We start from the raw sequence: 16,136 nt of genomic DNA, 5'->3' as shown, positions 1-16,136 counted from the left end.
TGAGGTTTTAAAGGTTTTATCGGAAACATTTAGTTTTAGACCCAGCTTGACGCAGAATTGTGTTTTACCATGAAGTGCACAGTCTGTGTCTGTACAATTTTTGCCACAGGAACATCCCAAGTTTGCAGTTCATTCAAACCACACTCCCATATTTAAGTACTAAAAGCCTGCTGGGGAGTTGGGATTCCTACTATCTTACTATCTCTATATTATTATATGATGGTGCTGCAATTATATGCAATAGAATTAGAAACTAGGAGTTAATCCGTCGCAGCACTACCATCTTGTGGCCACCTACTCATTCAGTTGTTCGTTCTCCTGCTACATGCTTTCAGTTCAGACTGAGCTGAGAAAGTCTCCAATAATCAAAATGCTGTTTGATTGCCATGGCTTTTCTCTACTTCTCAACCCTTTCATGTTCCTTTTTTCTGATGTTGGCGTCAGCTGGTCTCGCCACATCTGTCGCCACCACCTTCTTCAGCTCTTTGTCCGCCACCCCTATGTCCAGTTGGTCAGTCAGGACCTGTTTGTCAGTCCCACAGAACCTCGGCCCTGTTGTTCTCGACCACCTCCTGTGGTGTGGCCCATTGGGACTTCGACCCAGCTCGCATCTTTGGTCTGATCTACTCTGGTCGATCCTGGCCTCTATGGCTCTTGTACTTATAGGGCCCGTTCTTGGGTTGCCATGATTAGTGCCTCTGCGTTGTCTTTCAGTGCAGCGTTTTCCAGGCGTTGGCGGGTTTTCTCGATATCTGCCACTTCTTCAGTTTGAAGGTGGTACATGGCATGTAGGTTCTTGTCTGCTCCTCCTCCTCTGGGTACTCTGGGTTTCTGCTGCCTGAGATATTCTCTTAGCAGTTCATCATTTGGGGCCATATTCTTGATGTACTCTTGGATTTTTGATGTTTTATCCTGGACTGTGGCCTTGGTGCTCACTAGTCCTCTCTCTTTCTGCCTCTTTTTTTTTGTCTTTGCTCGTCTCTGTTGCCTTAGTGCTTGTAGTGGTGGTTTTAGACTCTGGGTGCTATAAAGCATTTCAGACAGTTTTTTTTTTTTTTTTTGTTATTGCTAATGTGTATTAATAAAATTTACCTGAGAATGTATTTGAAGTGAGTGGTCGGGCCCAGGCTCAGAGTTCTGTGCTGACCCTGAAATAGGATTAAGTACAACAGTTTACTTACTGACCGGTATAACTGATAGCACATATTGACAGACTAATGCTCAGACGTGGTCCTGTGTGCACAAAAAAAGAAAAAAAAAATCTAATTAAGCTTGCAGGTTTTTTTTTTTTTCATTATGGATGGACTTATTTTGTGTGAGAGCATAAGCCTGAAAACAGGCTTATCACTCCAAATGTGTGAGTTTGGAAAGTGAATCACTCTCATTAAATAAAATAAATAAATAAAAACCACACTGCTGCACAGCCTTTTTAAAGCCTTGCAACCTCCAACAATAACTCACAATTAGTCAGTTTTATCAGGGCTGTTTTAAATTAAACCATTTTCTATTTAGAATTAGATCAGAATCAGAATACTTTATTATTCTTCTAATTGTTTCAAACATAGTATGAATTACTGTGACTTGAACGGAATTTAAATATGTACTTCACTATTTCTTTTATTTATTTAGACTATTACTTTACAAAAGGAAAAAACAAAAAAAATACAAAATTTTATCAACCCTTAGATTCAGCATAACACGAGGGACAAAAGAAAAAAAGGGTCAGAAACACATGGTCCTTTGACAAAAGACAAATTTAGTTTTCTAGTCAAGATAGCTGGAACATTACAGGTGGCTGCAGGAGAGACATAACCGGACAACAATAAGCACGTAGTGGTGCAGTTAAGTACAAACGGATAGAGTATTTCATCAAAATACAATTTTGGAGGAAAGAAAATCCACCTACCACATGCAGTTTCCTTGTGCAGTTTTTCTTCTTGTCTTTTTCTCCTTCGTCTTCAGCTTCACTTAAAAAAAAAACTACAGTTTAATATTCATATTAATCCAGTTGGGACCTACAATAAATTACGACTCGAATGACAAACAACCTTTGCGAATTTACAATAGGCTCATGTTCAATGGTCGTGTTTGGCCATAAACGCGAAATAACAATGAAAAATAATTTATAGTTAAAATCTGAACGTGGCACGTATTGTGTAAGTGCTTCTTTAATTTTAGTAAATATAATATATTCTTCAAAAACCTACATTTCTTTTTTGTTTTTAATATATACTGATATTATGATGTTTGATGCAGCTGTTAAGAGGACTCCCAACCAATACCAGCCTGTGTTAAGACAAATAAGACGCATTTCTTTTTACTTGAATGCTTCTTCTATTTCTCAGCTTTAAGTTACCGTGTCGCTGCAGAACATCTGATCTGTATAAAGTAGAAAAGTTTGTCTATTGGTTTATTGCTCTTGTATTGTAATTCATCAAATAACGTTTTTGTTTGTTTGTTTGTTTGTTTATTAAAAGTGTGTTCTTTTGCTTGTCAAAAATTGAAATAAATAAATAATAGTCACAGCCTGACCGTCAGAACTCATCTCTAAAGAGTCTTGAGTCGCAAAATCAGTTTAATCCAGACAGTTTATGACTGGATTTGGTGAATGTCAATGTTCATGAATCCACCATCAGCAGAACATTGAACAACTATGGTGTGATGAATTAGAGGCAAGGACGAAGCCACTACACTACTGTTCGTTTCTTTTAATTTCGTTTTAATTTCATTTTGATATTCAATAACTCTATTATTCTTTTAAATATCGTGCTATAGATTTTCCTCTCCTCATATATTATTCATGGTATGCTGAGTGCCTGTATACTGCTGCTGCAGCAGCTACATTTACCAGTTTTTGGTTGAGTATTTATCCGTTTTGACGCATCTGGGCCAGGATGGTTGTGTCATTTCTGAAATAAAAGGAAAATGTCAGCACATCGGCTCACTGAATCCTAAGAGAAACAATTCAACAAAAGAATGGTTAAAGAAAAACAAAACAATGAATGTTTAGGAATGGCCAAGTCAACGTTTGATCCAATAGAAATGTTGTCGAAAGACGCGAAGCAAGTTCGGTTCAGTGTTTAAACTTGAATGTCACTTAAAACTTAACTGAACTGAAGAGAGAGAGAGGGAGGGAGAGAGGGGGAGTGAGATAGGGGGAGGGTGGAGAGAGAGAAAGGACAGAGATCTGGTCTGAGGAGTGTTCAGACTAGTTCAGCTTCCAGCCTTCTCGCTGCTCCGTTCTCCTCGTTTTATTACATCTCTTACTAATAACTTCTTCTATTTGGAGTTTTACCTTTCGCAGAGAAAAAAGCTGCACGCGTAAAGAGATTATCAGAGGAGAAAAAAATGCGGCTGTCTGGACTTATGTAGCCGGGAAACCCGTGCACCGTGGAAGAAGCTGCGTAAAGTTTCCCAAACTCCGTTCTGAGCAGGTGAAGCTGGAGATCTGAGCGAGGATGGAGCGCTTTGTGGGACTAATAGGATAAACACATCGCGTTGACTGGTCTTTTTTTTTTTTTTATTATTAGTATTATTATTATTTTTATGGATTCAGATCACAGCGCGCAGCTCCTTATTCCAAACATGCCTTTTTATCTGAGAGGTCAGCTCGTTAGGACGCCGGAGGAGCCAGTTGTCACCCCTGGCTCGGGCAATTTGTTGCGTGAGTAGGCCTGTATGGGTGCAAGCTCATCGGATTACTCGACAAAGATTTTTATTTTATTTTATTTTATTTTTTCCCGAACGTCCCGAGATGAAGGAAAAATCCAAGAACGCGGCAAAGACTCGGAGAGAAAAGGAGAACGGGGAGTTTTACGAGCTGGCCAAGCTGCTGCCTCTGCCCGCGGCCATCACCTCCCAGCTGGACAAGGCCTCCATCATCCGGCTGACCAGCAGCTACCTCAGGATGAGGGAAGTCTTCCCGGACGGTAGGCGCGAAGAGAGAACTCGATGGCTTAAAGATGAAGATGATAACTGCCAGGAAATGTCACAAAATGTGGATTTTGTGGAGAAACTCATCCAAAGTATTTCGTTTTTCTCTCTAGTGACAATAATACTGCATGTTATCCTTTGTAAATGTGGCGTAGGTAAAAACGTGTGAGTTTTATTGGTCAATGTATAATTGACTAAGTTATTATTATGTTTATATTAGGGAAATAATTCATTCCCAAATTTTACTACACAAAAAAAGGAAAGGATTTACTACGCGTAACTCCACATTTGTTCTTCATATTTCATTTTTCTGTATAATTATATTCAGCTGCTACACAATATGTGTAATTAAACCATAAAAAAAACTATTTTAAATTTCATTTTATATCCATTCCTCGTGCTATAAAATTAGATTTGCAGGGGAAATGCGCAGAGTGCATTCACGCTGTGAATTAACACACATTCTGCACTCGATCTTAACTTTTTACGCAGGAGCATTTTTGTTAATTATCATCGAAGCCGTGGAGCTTTTTTCCCCCCAGACTGTTTAAAAGGGGGGCGACTATTTCGGTCTTCCACGAGGATGGATTATTTCATTGGGATTTGTCGTATCCGGATGCGCTGCGGCGCGTTAAAGGACAAGAAATCAGCCAGTCATCAGAAAGAAAAAAAAAAAAACAAAAAAAAAACAAAACAGATTCTCTTTCATTTACCGATAACACGGTATTATACATGTTCGATAATTTGCTCCCCGATAATCATTTCTACTACTTATAGTAAATATTACTGGAATTTGAAAACTGATGCTCATTGTCCACCATCATTATAACAGAAACATTTATAATCCTCTTCCTCAGCCAGGAAAAAAAAAAGATTATATTGATACAGTAGTTGTGGTTGAACATGATGCCTGAACTGAGAAGTGAGTGAAGGTGTGAAGACAACCAGGACGCACTGGGGACGTATTTAAGTGTCCCCTAAGTGGTCTCAGAAAGCATTATATGTTCGCTGACAGCTCGATGAATTGTGTCTGATCCTGAGCGCCCTGCGCGGGCACTCGGCAATTTGTACGAGGAAATGTCCCATAAACCTTTAAGTGTCGAACCAATAAGCTTCTGCAAGGTCGAAGGTAAAAATTAGAGGATAAAAAGAAAAGAAAAATTAGATTTTCTTCTGCAGATATAATAAAAAGTGTAAACAGATCACACATTGTCGAAGAAATTAATGTGAGCAGTTATTCATTTATGACATGACGGTGAAATTTTAAAATGAACTGCTCTCTCTTATTTTTTTTTCAATCACGACATAAAGCTGTTATTTTCCATTTACCGTAATATACAGACAAATGCAGTTAATTAGGTTAATTTGCACTTTTTTTAAACAAGAGATATATTTGATTTTAAGATTCTACTGGAGGCCACTGCTACGTGGATATATAGTTTTAGATTTTCTAAATTACTCCTTGGTAGTCTCACTGTATAATTATTTAACTTATTTTTGCACAGTGTCCTAAAATGTATGTATGAAATAGTAAATTCTAGTTTTAAGACTAAATAATACAGCTTCCAGATGAACATGTGTCTCTTTATTAACTAAATATAAGTTTTTCAAATTAAACTTTTTCTCTGAGAACAAATCAGAGCCCAAAGATTTAGGGCTACACCAAAATATCAGCTATTTAACAACAATTTTAAAAAGTCCCAAAAATCTTTACAGCAAGAGAAGGAACCTAAAATCAGAAACCGTGCCGATCTGCCTCTGTGGACTGGTCCAGAGTCTAGATCTGTCAACATAAATCTGAGTCTAATGAGTATGACTCGGTCTGGCAACAACCCAGTTAAAGAAAACACTTTTTGCTATGTTAACAAGCAGAGGACCATTAGTTCACAAGACGGAGATGGATGAATAATCACCACCTGAACGCGTGTGGACTCACACACTGCGTTTTGTTTTCCTAATGCAGTGGCAAAAAATCACTGCTGAAGTGCGGAGCTCTTTCCTATCACTAAACTGAGTTATCACTAAATGCTCAACTGGCAAACTGACCCACAGCTACATCCTGCATCTGAGTATAACAGGATTGTACTGTTGATATTCCAATGTAAATTAAATACACCAGTGTAAATACGGTGTGATTCTGACAGCTGGGGAAGTAGGAGTGATGAATGGAGCTGCAGAAATAGCCCACTTCAACTGCAGAGGGGTAGAGAAGGTGTGAACAGATCGTCCTTAGTGAATCAAATTAAATTTAGTCCCGTTTCATTATTTGACTCAACATTAAACACAAATTTCAAGCATCTTGAAACTGAATTAATCTGTAGCCTAATTTAGCAGTTTTTGTTTAACGGCATGTATGTAAATATATTAAAAACAGACTTTTTTTTGGTCAGGTGTAATTGTCTGCAGAGTCTCATCCGTCCAGTGCTGCTTGACCGTCAACACGATCCTCTTAGAGTCAGTCCTAAATCCAGATACAGACTCAGTTTCACAAACTAACGTTGCTCAAATAAATGACTGTTATTTTCCTGTGAGAGATAAAGGTGAAATGAGTGATTTGCAGAACATTTTTCTTCCATATATTAAAAAGTAAATAGTTTTGTCATCATTCTTATTGCATTTCACAGCACAATGTGCTATTGGAGGCCAGGTTTAATCTGGTTTAGGTGTGTGTCACATGTCTAAGTAACATCCACACGAATGCCAGGTTCAAAAGTTTCCAAACTCAACACTGTGAATTGTCACATTAGATGGCCATAATGTTGTGGCTGATCAGTGTACGTGAGATTTAATAAACATAAATGAACCACAGCATGTATGTGTTGGAGTAATATTTGGAGTCAGAGTATCATTTAGATGAAAATAAATCCCCTGACCTGCGTCTGTTCTCCAGCTCTTCTGAACGTCTTCTGTGTCTGTCTGTCTCTGCAGGTCTGGGTGGCGACTGGGGACAGTCAACGACGCTGAGCCCTCTGGACAAAATGGCAAAAGAGCTGGGTTCCCACCTTTTACAAGTCAGTACACGGAAACAATAAGCAACAAACCTCACACTTCCGTGCTCCATAAGAGCACCAAATAATTACTTCACATCAAACAGTTAAAGCAAAGGTCTTCAACAGGGAGTCTGCAGGTGGCACTGGAGAGAGTGGGTCGCAAAATCTTTGGTTGATTAGACATTTTTTACAATTTTTTTTTATTTTCCCCGACAAATTTAAATTTTTTTAAATGCACATTAGCATGAATCCAACATATTTCAGTAAATGGATAAATGAATATTTTAATATTGAATGGAAAATGATAATGTGTGTCTATAAATAGCACCAGCACATTTAGTGGGTATGAGGTCCCTACTTTATCTCTCCATCAGTTTGGTGGTCTTTGGCCTGTAAAATGTTGAAGACCCCCTGAGTTAAAGCTACAGTGTGGAAGTTGCTCTTGTTGGGATCCGTCCTGAATGTTGCCGGGGACAGAAACACCACAAAAGACTCAAGATGTTGCAACTAATACAGACTTAAAGTAGAAGTTTTTCAAAAACTTTTGGAAAAGAAGGGGGTAAAGCTTTAGTGCCAAAATAAATCATAATAAAAATAAACTTAAGTCCATCTGTGTGCTGTCTACACTATCAGAAAACAACTGAAGGAAAGAGTAACCCCTGTCTACAACAAACACTCCAGTGTGTTTAGACGGTAAGGACTGCGTATGAGATGCCAAAATCCACAACCTCATACCACTTTTTTTTTTTAACTAAACTTAAAACTCTCAAAACCCAGCAGCGAGGCCTGGGTCGAGACAGACTCCAGGACTGCCGTGTTAATGGCGAACTCCGACCAGAACGGCCCAGCTTGATCAATAAGCCGTTCCCTGAGCAGCAGAACATTTACTCAGACTTCCTGTGTTTTGTTTCATTCTTCCTGACTAGCTGGAAGAATGACAATGAATTCCTTATATTTATTAGAATATTTAACCTACGGGCCAGAGACATCACTGGTTAACATAAAACACATTGCTAGAGACAAATCTTGCCGTGCGTATGTAAAGGGGAAACTGTGGTGGAGGGTGTGCCGATGCCAATCCAGCAGAATGCTGCAGCGCTGGTGTCAGGACTGAATGCATCTTCTGCAGCTCCAGGCATTTGTATTCCAAAATGTTTAAGGCAATTTAATTAGTGAGGGCATGCCCACATAAACCTGTCTGAACTCTGCTATTACAGTTGTTTCATTGAATCATGTATTAAAATTCTCACATTGAAGAAAAGCATATTTGAGTTATAATATAATAAATGAAAGGAAATGTTTGCTCTAAACCATGACTTTTAGATTTTATCACATTTTAAATTATTTTCCTTACAAACACAAAGACAGATTATTGTTGTTGTATTTTGTGTGTCTCCTTTATGTCTCTGCTCCCTCAGACTCTGGATGGCTTCGTGTTTGTCGTCGCCTCCGATGGCAAAATCATGTACATCTCAGAGACGGCATCGGTCCACCTCGGCCTGTCCCAGGTGAGACACACTAATGGGAACATTAGGGTGTTGAAACAATATGTTTTCTTATTCTGTGCCTAAATACAACGCAACTAAACCGCTCTCAATGTGTTCGCTGCAGGTGGAGCTAACGGGAAACAGTATATTTGAGTACATCCACCCATCGGACCACGATGAGATGTCGGCAATGCTGGGCCTGTGCCCGCCCCCACACCACCACTTCTCTCCAGGTATATAAATGCTTGTATATCCCATGTAAATTGGACTGTATATTTTTTTGTGATTCTTCCTCATTCTTATTCTATTTTTAAGATTATTTTATTTGATTTTGATTGTTATTCTTGTGTCTATGTCTGACATGTTCATATATGTTCTTACTTATCTTGGGACTCTTGGACAAAACATTTTTTCTGTAGGGATCAATAAAGTGATCTTGAATCTGGAAAAGGTAGCAGAGACACACTCTAAAAACTGTTGGGTTAAAAAATAAGCCAACCTGTAACCCAGGGGTTGATCAATAATGGGGGTGAACACGTGTGGGGTTATTTTGACCCAAGTGCTTGGGTTAACCTGTTTAACCCGTAATCCTGGGGTAACCCTATTCAGGGATTAGAAATAACCCATACACTGGGTTAACTCATCGCATTATTACTTTTAAATTTAAAAACTGAAATTATATTACTTGTTATAATGACGTGTAATTTATTATGATTTGTAAAATCAAACTAAGTCAAACTATTAAACTAAACGACTGCTAACATTCATTTAATGGAACTTTTAATGACGATTTGGATATAAACATAGTGTAAAATCACATTCAGATCCAAAGAAAATTAAAACATGTAAATAAACTAAATAAAATTCATAAGATATAAAAATAACAACTCCAGATTCTTCTTTTGTTTTAGTGATTTGTAATCGTCCACCTACTTTTTCTCTTCGTTGTTCTTCCTCCTTCTCCTCCACTCCAGCATTGGCAAAATGCTGACTACATCCTGAACCACCACACATTAGATTGTGAAATTCAAAGAGCTAATGTTATAGTTAGCTAGAGAACGTTTAGCGAGTAAAACAGTTGCTAACTTAACTTTGTTAATAAAAGGCAAAGAAAAATTTAAAAAAACATTCAACCCACTTATGAACTGTTAAAATGTAGGTAAATCTTCACTTTAAACTACCAGTAAAATCTTGCGTCTGAGGCGCTCTTCAGTCTCCTTCTGTGCAGCTACTCGGATTCAGAGACAAAACCAGATTTCAACAATAAATGAGCAGGAAAACGAATGAACCGGGTCAAATTATCCGAAATAAGTGTTCGGCTACAAATGAACCCCTTTCAACCCCTTTGACCCAACACAAAAAAACCCAGCAATGAGTTTATGGTACCTCAAATAACCCAGAAATATGACCCAGCATGAACAACCCAGAAATGTGTTGACAGAAACAACCCAGCAATTTTAAGAGTGCGCTTTCCATGTGTTGAGCTGTTGCCATTGTGTCTAACTGTGAGTGGCTGTGCTGCATCGACATCAACTCAGATCCTTGCACGTGTGCGGTTAAACTAGGGAGGCCCTGCTCGTGTACATGTTGTCTTGAGTGGCTTATTCTATTAGCTATTAGCTACACTCTTGACATTCTTTCAGTCAGCTTCACGAAGCAGTCGTCTAGAATGGGTCTCAATGAACAAGCGTGTCTTTCTTGTGTTTCAACATCAGGTGTGTTGTGTAGACGTAGGGTAGAAAATGAAAACATGGAAAAAGAAGGTCACGAATCGAAGGAGGAGAATTCACAGTTGCCCGGTTTAAACCAGAAAGCAGCAAATCTGGAAAGAAAGCAGCATTTCACTAATTATGATGACGCTCATGTAGCCTAGCTTAACAACTTATTGGAAAAAAACCTTCGTTCATGTTAGTGCAGCAAATTATCCATTATTAATAGAATAAACTAAGAAGAATCCCAGATTGCTTTTCAGCACTGTAGCCAGACTGATAAAGAGCCCTAGCTATGTTGAGTAGTTCATTCCTTTAGCCCTCAGTAGTAATCAGTTCATGAGTATCTTCACTACCAGAATTATAGGCATTAGAGAAATAATTCAGGACCCTCCTTATCCAGCTGTCAAAGATATGAGTAGAGCATACTGTATCAAAATTATTAACATCCTGGCTCTGGATTACTGCAATTCACTGTCATCAGAAATTCTCCTCAAAACGCCACAGCGAGAGCATAGACAGGAATTAGCAACAGAGATCATATTGCACCATTTTGAGCATGGATTAGATTGGTTTTCTCCTTCATACATACTAGGCCCTTAAAGGCCTCTTAGCATCCTATCATCCCAACAGACTGAACAACCAATAGCACTTGGTTAACATGTGAATAATGAATCTAAAATTGACTCTTTTGTTTTTTTGTTTTTTTTTGGACAGAGTACGAAATTGAGCGTTCCTTCTTCTTGAGGATGAAGTGCGTTCTTGCCAAACGAAACGCTGGACTGACATGTGGAGGATATAAGGTACATACAGCCACTGGAACAGGTCGTTGTTAATGTCACTGTAACTAGAGTCGCACTCACATTACATCACAAGTAAACGTACAAGTGTCATTTTAAACTCATGAATAAGCTTAAATTGAATTTGTGGCAACATGGTCACGCATGTTAGAAAATGTATTTTGCAGAAACGAATTACTTCTGAGTCCATTTCAGCCGTGTTCAGCAGTGTTTTGAGACTGAGCGGTCTCTACACAATAATGACTGATAAAAGGAGATAATGTTGAGGCTGCGGCCTAATTTAAGAATCTACGTGCTGTAGCGTAACGGAGGGACACCGACTTATAAAGGCCTGTTATAAGGCTTGTTAAATTCAGCCGCGTGTCTTGGTGAATTTGAGCCCCCTCAGAACTCCTGTGTCAGCCGTGAGCATAGCTACCTAATTGTTAGCAGCTGCTGCTCAGGAGTAGGAGGTTGTTATTTTAAAATGTGAGAACATATAATATTTAAATGAAAAAGAAACTAAAGTACTGGTTGTTTGATACATTTCCTAAGGAAGCTCTGCTGAACATCAAATCAAGCATTATTGTCATTTTGACACATCCTGCACAGCTGTAAGTTCTCTGGAAGATCTGTGCAGACTGTGAATTATGTACAGTATATTACATATATTTCAGTGAAGAGCATTGCCAACTCAATAACGCACAAATACAAGTGTCTTCTCTTTGTTTTAGTCCCTGCATGGCGGGACGTGTCTTTAAATGAGTTGTCATATACAGTATATCTAACTTTAGTGCTGGAAAAGCAGTCAACTTGTGCAAAGCAGGGGCGTCACTAGGTTTTAAGGACAGGGGAGGCTTAGCCCCCAAGTCATGCACAGGATTTGAGGGAACATAACGAGCACAAAATTTTACAAGCAGCTAACAAAGACAGAGAATTTATTTATTTATTATTATTATTATTTCAGTCTGTTTTTAAATATCATAGGACCCAATGAGGGGGCTCGCTCTATCTTGTAGATATATAAATAAACAACACCAAATTAATACTTTAGGTAGGCTTTAGCCCCTGTAAAATAGGTCTAACGATTCTAGTGGTGCAAAGAATTTTCTTTTGCTGATATTTGAAGGAACTTATTTCAAAATAAAAAATGCGGCGCGATTCATGACAGTCAAATGAAATGCATCAGGGCACCTAGGCAACAATCGTCTGAAAGCTATGGTTTCCTAAAAGACATTGCTGAATCTCTGTGATCATAGTTGAAAAAGACAACTGGAAATACGACAATACACACAAACACAAAACAAAAGAGGACCTTGTGTTTGATGCTGTCGTCCACCAGGTCATCCACTGCAGTGGCTACCTGAAGGTGCGTCAGTACATGGTGGACCTGGCGCTGTACGAATCCTGTTACCGGACGGTGGGTTTGATGGCAGTCGGTCACTCCCTGCCTCCCAGCGGCGTTACCGAGATCAAACTCCACAGCAACATGTTCATGTTCCGGGCCAGCCTGGACTTTAAGCTCATCTTCTTGGACATGAGGTAGGAGAAATGCTTGGCTGAGTAGGTTGATTGATGAGAGCCATGATATCAGGAGATCTCAATGATCCCTGGGTTATTATAGACGAGGCCAAATGATAGCTACAGCACATGTGTAAGATACAAGAACTTTTTATGAAGCAGTCGGCTTTTATGAATCGTAGAGATGTTCAAATCAGCCCCTGACTTGTGCCGTCTCTCCTGTGCGCTGGAGTCAGGGTGGCGGAGCTGACGGGATATGAGCCTCAGGACCTGATCGAGAAGACTCTCTACCACCACGTCCACGCCTGCGACGTTTTCCATCTGCGTTATGCCCACCATTTGTGTGAGTTTCTTCTAAATCTTTTGTGGGATGAATTGGAGCCTCGACATACACAAGCCGTGATAACAGAGCTGTTCTTTGTGCTCCCTGTAGTACTAGTGAAGGGACAGGTCACCACCAAGTATTACCGCATGTTATCGAAGCACGGAGGCTGGGTGTGGGTACAAAGCTGCGCCACCATCGTCCACAACAGCCGATCCTCCAGACCTCACTGTATTGTCAGCGTGAACCACGTCCTCACGTGAGTAGTTCTGCAATTGTCCGTGCATTTCCATTTAAACCAGTTCAAAAATTCACCATGTATGCCCGTCTGTCTGTCCATTTGTCTGCACACAGTGACACCGAGTGCAAGGAGCTGCAGTTATCTGAAGACCAGAGTCAAGCCAGTCAGCCTGGTCCAAGCGCCCCGTACGCTCAAGACCGCCGCAAACAAATCAGAATCAAAGGAGTCAAGATGACCAAACTCAGAACAACTCCCTATTCTGAGGTGCCACTTTCACTTGACAGAAAAGTGATTCTTAATTGTCGTGATGGAATTTGTTTTGTGTCAGCTAAATAAGCCATTAGCAAAGAAAAGTAATGTCTTCTCTCTATGGATGTTGTTTTTGCTTATGGATAGTAGCAAGCCACTAGGCTCCTGCGCAAAGACCATTCAAGCTGGTCCCTGCAGAAGGTGCTGTGGAAGGAACAACCCCTGTACCCGGCGACCCCCTGCAGGGAAAAGAGCTCTAGCTTGAGCCAAGACCTGAGTCCAGTGTCCTGCAGCCCCGCTCACAATCGGACCCTGCACCTCCCCTATAACCTCCAGCAACTGGACGCTCAGCTGCCTGGCTCCATTCCCTCCTCTCAGCTTTCTCAGCCGATCTTCAGCTCCCCGCACAGCAGAGGGTCCGTTGGATGGAAAATCAGCAGTCCCACGGCATCCGACAAATACACAGGTGCAAAACATTTTAGGTTGTCATAACAAAACAACAACTTAAACGGCAAATTGCGTCTCTTCTGTACTGTGCAGATACTTACACCGATCCGCTGCAAAATTATGACCACTGGCAGGGAAAGTTAATAATACTGATCATCTTGTGACAATAGTGTTCTGTTGGAAAACTTTTTGTGTGAATGTTATTTAGACATGCAGCACCCACCTAGACCAGACCAGACTAGACCAGACACCCCCACCCCATAATCAATGACACTCCTTGATTCCTAACCCTAACCCTAACCCTTGAAAAACAGCACAAGGCCCTGGCCTCCATATTCACTAGATCCCAAACTGATCAACTATCTGTAGGCTGATCCACAGAGGCCCCTCCCCTCAACCCATAGGACCCAAAGGCCCCCATTGTCCATTCTCTGATGAGCCACAACTGTTATGGAGGCACAAGGGAGACCCACGCAATATTGGGTCATAATGTTATGCCTGATTGGTTTATATCCTGTGATAATCAGTATTAATCAATGTGCTATGTAATAATTTTATCTATCTCAGCTGCTCCTGTGCTAGTTCAGGAGTTCTGGCGTCATTTCAGTTCTAGTATAAATGATCCGTTTTTCTCTACAGGGCCTATGCTGGCAGTTGACCTTAGCTGCTCCGATGATTGTTCCAGCAGCAAACATCCTTGTTCTACGGGCAGGCTGAAGGAAGAACCCTGTGATTATTACACACTCGTCCACCACAGCAATGCATCTGAGGTTTGTCCACAACCCAGGCTTCCCGACACCAAGGAGTCGAAGCTCTTGAAACAAGACATCCAACATAATACAAGAGGTCTCGAGGGACTCCGAGGTGACCAGGCCCTGAAAGGCCCTCTGCTCAGCAGCCTCTGCATGATGGAGCGGCCCTACAGGCACCCCAGCTGCAGGATATCCAAAGCTTGCTGATGGCCACCAGCAGGAGATACAAACACAGTTCCAGTGAATGCTAACCCTTTACAGAGGACCACAAGCAGAGCCCCAGCTCCAGCTCATCCTGAGGGCCATAGACAGAGCCCTCGTTACGTCGACACATGGGCAGTCGAAGCTTATTTCATTGTTCAGATATTCAGAGATGGTGCCTAACGCCAAGGTGATTTACCAGATGTGTAAAAAAAAAAACTAAAAAACACAAGGATGTTGAACCTCTGAAGATTCTAAATAAAAAATACACAAAATGCCACAAAATTCAAAAAAGCATCACAAATTCCACCACTCTTCTTCCGCTTATCCGGCTCTGGGTCATGGGGGCATCAGCCTCAGCAGAAAACTCCAGATGACCTCTTCCACCAACTCTTCTGGAGAAATCCCCAGGTGTTCCAAGAATAAACAGGAGATATAATCCCTCCATCGTGTCCTGGGCCAATCCGAAGGCCTCCTTCCGGTGGGATATGCCTGAAACATCTCTGACAGGAGGCATCCTTAACTCAACTGACTCTACTCCGAGCTCCTTACCCCATCTCTGAGGCTATGTCCAGCCACCCTGTGAATGAAACTCATTTCAGCCGCTTCACAAAGTCTCAAATGGCATGCAAAATCATACACATACAAATTTAAAAACGTATCACAAAAAAGGAGAGGCATGATATTTTATGCAGATAATATTAAATGATGATATGATGTCACGTACTTTACTGCAGATGTGCCCACAGGTCCAGTAGCTGCATGTGCTCCATACCACCATGGAAGGATTTAATCAATGAGCAGATTCAGTACATGTACCAACCAGGGCAAACGTTGTTATAGCAGAGTAACACATTCATTCGTTAACCTGCTTTATCCAAATCGCCAAGCGCCATCGAGATATGTCATTTGCCCCAAATGATACAAAAATAAAGTGGCTAAACCAGCGCTGTCTTTCTACTATCTGTTGAACTGTAACTCTTTATAGGAGTGTATAGAAGGACTGTTTGTGAAACTGATGGCACACCTAAAGTACGGTGCTACAGAAGAGTAGCAGGATGAATGAATCACACGTCTTCATAATCTACTCTAGAGAGAAATAACTACAGATAATAACACTTATTATACTGTATTGTTTTTTTCCCCTGCATCCAATTGGTCACACAGTAGCATTTACACTCTTTACTTCTGCCTCTTTTGGGTCCTGTGGGTTAAGGGGAGGGCGTCCGTGAATCATCCCACACGAACTCAATCAGTTTGAATTTTTTTTTGGTCAACACAGGTCAAAACCTTATACGTTTTTTTGTGTTTTTTTGAGTTGTTCCTAAACTGTTTTTGTGTGTAAGCCAGTGTCAGGTTAGTAAAAGTATGTAAACTGTGGCGACAGTGGCTTCCTTAGAGTGAAGAACCTATTCAAAGGTGAACTCTGCTCTTCCACTGTGCCAGAGAGTCTGAAGCCTATCATTGTGTGATCAGGTGTGTGTCCGGGGGCTGGTTAGATCAAG

General features: G+C 40.6%; 1 protein-coding gene across 1 annotated transcript; it reads left to right on the top strand.

Annotated features, from left to right (window-relative positions):
- The first annotated feature begins 3,207 nt into the window (after positions 1-3,207).
- On the top strand, positions 3,208-15,583 carry sim2 (SIM bHLH transcription factor 2). The gene is made up of 11 exons (XM_047607320.1): positions 3,208-3,929; positions 6,862-6,944; positions 8,342-8,431; positions 8,535-8,643; positions 10,837-10,922; positions 12,241-12,440; positions 12,656-12,762; positions 12,853-13,000; positions 13,096-13,246; positions 13,382-13,697; positions 14,318-15,583. Exons 1-11 carry the CDS (start codon positions 3,755-3,757, stop codon positions 14,635-14,637), a joined length of 1,785 nt encoding a protein of 594 aa, XP_047463276.1. The 5' UTR covers positions 3,208-3,754; the 3' UTR covers positions 14,638-15,583.
- The last annotated feature ends 553 nt before the right edge of the window (positions 15,584-16,136 follow it).

Source organism: Mugil cephalus, chromosome 15 (assembly GCF_022458985.1).
Source record: "Mugil cephalus isolate CIBA_MC_2020 chromosome 15, CIBA_Mcephalus_1.1, whole genome shotgun sequence".
NCBI classification, from domain to species: Eukaryota; Metazoa; Chordata; class Actinopteri; order Mugiliformes; family Mugilidae; genus Mugil; species Mugil cephalus.
The sequence above is the reverse complement of the archived record's forward strand: the minus strand, read 5'-3'. Positions and strand labels throughout refer to the sequence as shown.

What these genes read in the sequence shown, in the direction of transcription:
- sim2 (XM_047607320.1), top strand. Translation starts at nt 3,755, where the DNA reads ATGAAGGAAAAATCCAAGAACGCGGCAAAGACTCGGAGAGAAAAGGAG. An exon ending in GAGGGAAGTCTTCCCGGACG is followed by an intron (nt 3,930 to 6,861) that starts GTAGGCGCGAAG and finishes CTGTCTCTGCAG; the next exon opens with GTCTGGGTGGCGACTGGGGA. An exon ending in GCGTTATGCCCACCATTTGT is followed by an intron (nt 12,763 to 12,852) that starts GTGAGTTTCTTC and finishes TGCTCCCTGTAG; the next exon opens with TACTAGTGAAGGGACAGGTC.